The following is a 5,783-nucleotide window of genomic DNA, read 5'->3' as shown; positions in this document are numbered from 1 at the left end:
AATTGAGTATTTATCATTTTATTATTGATTAAATTTTACTTCAAATATTATCTAATAAATATTTATCCTTATTTTGTTGTATTATATAAAGAATGAGTAACAAGAAAATAACAGCACACATATTCTATAAGAACGCATAAGTGACTGACGCCATATTGTTTGTGAAGAAATAAGTTATCTGCTTCCATCCAATTCATAACACCGCTCGAACAAATAACCAAATTACTTTAGCATGAAACCAAACAACCTGAATCGGTAAAATTATATTCCACAAGAATCCACATCAATAGAAATTACACAAGCCATTTGCAGTGACCGAAGAAGGAATTCCAAAATCCAAAAACGAAACGGAGAATGAAAGAAAGCAATTCAGGGAAAACGGGCCAAACCAACAGCCATGTCGACAAAAACTCCAAACAAGAGAATTGCTAGACCTGTGAAATTGATCAAACGAGATTCTCTCTGGTGTGGCAGTAATTTCGAAGAAGTGTACTTCTCCATCAACCCTGTTAGAGCAGCACAAATTGCCATGAAAAACAGTGCTCTGCCACCTGCTACGTGCCATGGAGCCATTGAATTCCTTGATTGTGGAGATGCTTGAAACATGAACACCAACCCCAAAAGCCACTTCACCCACAAAGTCATCACATATTCCAATTATCAAAATTTGCTAACAATTTTCTTCTTAGTTAATTAGAAAAAGTTTAACATAATGTGATATGATAGAGACTGTGTATATACCTGCAAGCCAAACAAGCAAAAGGTGCCAATACCAATCCATGAATGGAGGCTGTATACGTCTGTCAAGTTCATCATATCATGGAACTTGAAAACCGCGCACAAACCAACAATCCCAAGAATTATAGCAATTAGATGCAGCGTCAAGTGAACAATCTTCTGCGTTTCATGCGTTCCTGGCACCGTTTGATATGCTAGTATTGCTGCTCAAATTTCACACCAACTCAAATAATCATTGCCCAAGAATCATACCTTATGTGATAAAGGTTTTTGAGTAGAAAATTAACATCACTTCCAACTCAAAATAAATAATAGATTCAAGATCTTTTTTCTTATAATTTGTTCTAACTTCTCGTACTTGAATGATTTTCAGTTAACATAATGAATTAATCGGTAAAAGTAAATGAAATATGTTAAATTAGGACATGATGCAAGAGAAAGATACCTTGACCAATAAGGAAAATGAAGCCGAAGAACATCATAAAGGGGTGAACCTGCAAAATGAAAAAAAAAAAAAAAACAACTGATAGTAGAACGTGAATTTTGTGGTTAAAGAAAGAGCAATAAAAACAGAATGTTACATTGAAAACGCGATATGGATCGTCGGAATCATATTGAATGCCCTCACGATAATGCAGCAACCAAACAAGTAAGAGGATGAGAGCGAGAAGACCGAATAATTGTGCAAAAATTGTGGTACCATATGACTTCATATTGGTGGGAGATAATGGAAGAAGAGTGAGTGAAAGTTACTGTAAATTAACAGAATTTTTTGGTTGTTCTGACATGGTGTCATTCTGCTGTGGTTCAGTCTTATAGAGTTTTCTTTTCATAAAGTTCACAAAAGAGGAAATTGCTTCATCACTTGGTTTTGGAATTTTGAATGAATAAGAAACTTTGGCCATAAGCCAACTCTTGCTGCTTCTAAAGTATATATTCTTATGCTACAATTTTGTTTTTCTTCTATTTATTCTTACATTCTTTTTGCATTCCATGGATTCCTACACACTACAAAACTTATCAAGTCTGGATTGTTCGTATTACACAGCTATCAACTTTTACAACATTGGATACCATTTTTGGTGATTGAAATAAGGTTTAATTAAGTTTTAGGTCATATTTTTATCTTTTTAAATTGAAAAATATGATATTTTATGATTAATAAAACAATATATGAATGATTTTTATTACTTCAACAAAATTTCATACTTTTTAATAGGTAAAGACACAGAACCAATACAACTAAAATAAAATAATAGTCATATAATTTAATTAACAAATATAATTAGATTACAAGTGTTGAATTGTTCGTTATAAATGCTTTTGAATAACAAATAGACACAAATATTGATAAAATTTCAGTTAAAAATATATTATAATTAAGCCCAATATATATATTTTGTTACATTTATTATTTTTATTTTATATTTATCTTTTATTTAATTTATTATTACTTTTTATTTGTATTTTGAATTTAATTCATATTTTTTATTATAAACAAAGTACTCTATATTTAACTCAAGAAAATTAATTACATATATGTTTTAACTAGTATCTAGAACTTAAAGGTTCTTTTAAGAAAAAAAAAATTATTAACTCTACACTACATTTGTTGTCTGCGGCGATGCTATCTACAGCTTTCGGGAACGGCATATTCAATAATTGAAAGCAAGTTTGTATTGTTAAAAACTATTTATTGACTATAAAATTTAATTATATTATAATAATTATATTTGTAGTCATTTATTTATCATAAGATTTTCCATTCATTAACTGATTAGTCAACAATTATATTTCTTTTCATCAACAGTAAAAACCATATATGTAAACTTTTACCATTCAAATATAACCGAAGATAGTTCGGAAAGTTTAAACAAAAAATATATAAGAAAACGGTGTCTAAAATATTTTGGAGATCCCACATTCTTTACGGATGTAGTGGAATTAGTGAGTTAATTTTGGAATCCAAGGCATGTTTTCACATAGGATAGCTTTATAGTGATAGTATATGTGCATACTTCATGGAAGAATTCATGATGCATCCAGAATAGAAAGATAGAAGATAAGAAGAAGAAAAATTGATATATGAAAAGTGTATTGTTATTGTACAGTTAAGTGAAAAGGGGGAAAAGGGAAAGATACATATATAGGAGATAAAAGAGAGGAAAGAATAAAAAACAATAAATTAAAAGTGATGCGGTACGGTGATTAGTTGAAACTGTATTTCTGACAACTCCCCTCAAGCTTGGCATATATATCAATTGTGTCAAGCTTGGAATTTATTTGGTAAAAGGTGGAAGGAGGAAGCGACTTTGTGAGAATATCGACAAGTTGGAGAGCTGAATGCACAGAGAGAAGTTTGACAGTTCCTTGCTGAACTTTCTCACGAATAAGATAGCAATCGATCTCGATATGTTTAGTGCGTTCGTGGAAGACTTTATTGGTAACTATTTTAATGGTAGAGTGATTGTCGCAGAAGATGGTGGCAAGGTGGGACAGAGGAAGACAAAGTTCGCTGAGGAGTTGAGTAAGCCATTGGATTTCACAGACAGTTTGAGCAAGGGCGCGATATTCGGCTTCAGAGGAGCTACGAGAAACAATAGGTTGCTTCTTTGACTTCCATGAAATTGGTGAATCTCCAAGATAAACAATGTAGCTGGTGGTAATTTTCTGGAATCAGAGCACCCAGCCAAATCAGAATCGTTGTAAGCCTTCAAGGTGATATTGCTTGTGGCTTTGAGAAAAATGCCCTGACCAGGGGTGTTTTTGATGTAGCGGAGGATGCGAAAAGCAACTTGATGATGAGCCTGAGTTGGGGAGGCATCGTACTGGCTGAGGCGATGAACAACGTATGTTATATCCAGGCGAGTGTTAGTAAGATATATGAGACGCCCAATTAGATGGCAAAAAACGGTGGGGTCAGCAAGCTGGTCACCTTCAGAGGAAACTTTAGCGGAAAATTTCATGGGAGTACTAACAGGAGCAGAAGCAAGCATTCTGGTTTTGTGAAACGAGATCCAAGGCATATTTGCGTTGGGAGAGGTGGATACCTGCAGAGTTACGAGCAACCTCGAAACCCAAAAAGTAAGACAAGTTACCCATATTTTATATTTTGAATTGTGCATTAAGTATATTGGTGATGTGATCAATTTCATGAATATTATTACCAGTAAGGATGATATCATCAACATAAATTAGTAAGATAGTGATTGTATCACCATGACATTTGATAAAAAGGGAATGATCACCAGAAGTTTGAGTAAAGATGTGAGAGAGAAGGAAAGAAGACAGTTTGTCATACCATTAGAGGCTGGCTTATTTCAAGCCATAGAGAGATTTATGTAAACACATACTTTGTTGTAGTCGAAATCATGGAATCCCGGTGGGGATTGCATGTAGACTTCCTCATTTAATTCTCCATGTAAGAAAGCGTTGTTGACGTCCAATTGCCTTAGAGGCCAATTCTTTACAGCAGCCAAGGAGAGAACTAATCGAATAGTGGTGAGTTTGACAACTGGTGAGAAGGTGTAAAAATAATCATACCTTTCAATTGTGTATACCCTTTAGCAACAAGGCGAGCCTTGAACCTGTCAACAGTGCCATCAACTTTATGTTTTGTTCTATAAACCCATTTACAACCTATGGCTTTCTTGTTGGGAGGTAGGTCAGTGAGAGTCCAGGTCTGATTCAATTCAAGAGCAATAATTTCTACCCTCATAGCAGCACGCCAATGTTCATGTTGAATGGCTTCTTTCTAGTCAGTAGGATCATGTGTTGAATCAATAGAGGATATATAACCTCTATATGTGGGAGACAATATGTCAAAATTGAGAACATGTTCAATAGGATATTCAGTAGTAGTGGTACTATAGGAAGCTATTTGGAAATCTTTTAAATATGTAGGTCTAGTGGATCTCCTAGGGGAGGCAATGTTGGTGTTAGTATGAGTGGTAGTAGTAGTAGGGTGAATAAGTATAGGATGGTTGGTTTGATGTAGATCATGAGAAGTATCAGGATGATGAAGATACAAGGGTAAACTGGAGTTTGGATAGGAAGGAGAGGGGATATTGGGAAATTCATTTTCACAAAATGTAACATTGCGAGAAATCTGTTTGTCATGGGTGTCAAGTCTATAGGTGATGTATCCTTTTGTAGTAGGATGTAGACCAAGGAAGATGCTTGGGGTAGCCCTTGGGTCAAGTTTTTTTCGATGAGCTTGGAGGTGCTAGTATAACAAAGGCATTTGAACACCCTAAGTCTAGAAATATCAAAATTTTTATGAAAAAGTTTGCCAAATGGGGAACTTTTATTAAGAAGAGGAGTGTGCATAATGTTGATAAGAAGAGTGACATAATTAAGAGCATATGTCCATAATTGATTATAAAGTTTTGAGTGAAAAAGCAAGGCCCTAGTAACATTTAAAAGGTGTTGATCTTTTCTTTCAACAATTCCATTTTGTTGGGGTGTTTCATTACATGAGGTTTGGTGAATAATCCCTTGAGAGTTAAAGTAATCATGCATGGCAAACTTTTCCCTATTATCAGGCCTGGTGACTTTAATTGTTGTTTGGAATTGATTCTTGATATGTGATATGAAATGCAAAAGATGATTGCGAGTTTCAGATTTAGCATGCATCAAATGAACCCATGTATATCTAGTATGGTCATCAACAATAGTAAGAAAATACTTATGAGAATGTAGGGATGTAGTGAGAAAAGGTCCCTAAATGTCAAAATGTATGATATCAAAGGCATAAGAAGCAACAAAATTTGTTTGAAGTAAAAGGCAATTTCTTTTGTTTAGCAGTGTGGCAGGCATTACAATTGTCTAATCGAGAATTTATGCAAGGATATTTCTGTTTAATAATATCTAAACATTTATCAGATAAGTGGCCTAAGCGGTTGTGCCAAATATTATTTTTATCAGCAGTGTGTGTTGTGTGCACTAGCAAGATGTACAAAGATAGCAGCAGTGAGGTTAGGTCCATAAAAAGCATATAAACCAGCGTGAGAGTCAACTAAACCAATCTTGTGATGTGTTATTGA

The 5,783-nt window shown here is 34.1% G+C and overlaps 1 protein-coding gene across 1 annotated transcript; it reads right to left on the bottom strand.

The window, feature by feature from the left end:
* Positions 1-233: 233 nt before the first annotated feature.
* Positions 234-1,548, bottom strand: LOC108347882 (probable transmembrane ascorbate ferrireductase 3). Its single transcript, XM_017587337.2, has 4 exons — positions 1,320-1,548; positions 1,184-1,232; positions 742-941; positions 234-627 (listed from the first exon to the last, which is right to left on the bottom strand). Exons 1-4 carry the CDS (start codon positions 1,449-1,451, stop codon positions 370-372), a joined length of 639 nt encoding a protein of 212 aa, XP_017442826.1. The 5' UTR covers positions 1,452-1,548; the 3' UTR covers positions 234-369.
* Between the last annotated feature and the right edge of the window lie 4,235 nt (positions 1,549-5,783).

Source organism: Vigna angularis, chromosome 1 (genome assembly GCF_016808095.1).
Source record: "Vigna angularis cultivar LongXiaoDou No.4 chromosome 1, ASM1680809v1, whole genome shotgun sequence".
NCBI classification, from domain to species: domain Eukaryota; kingdom Viridiplantae; phylum Streptophyta; class Magnoliopsida; order Fabales; family Fabaceae; genus Vigna; species Vigna angularis.
This window is presented reverse-complemented; position numbering and strand designations above follow the sequence as displayed.

Coding starts and splice junctions, on each gene's coding strand:
- LOC108347882 (XM_017587337.2), bottom strand. CDS start 1,451: ATGAAGTCATATGGTACCACAATTTTTGCACAATTATTCGGTCTTCTC. Junction 942..1,183: donor CATTTTCCTTATTGGTCAAG/GTATCTTTCTCT, acceptor AAATTTGAGCAG/CAATACTAGCATATCAAACG. Junction 628..741: donor TTTGCTTGTTTGGCTTGCAG/GTATATACACAG, acceptor TTGTGGGTGAAG/TGGCTTTTGGGGTTGGTGTT.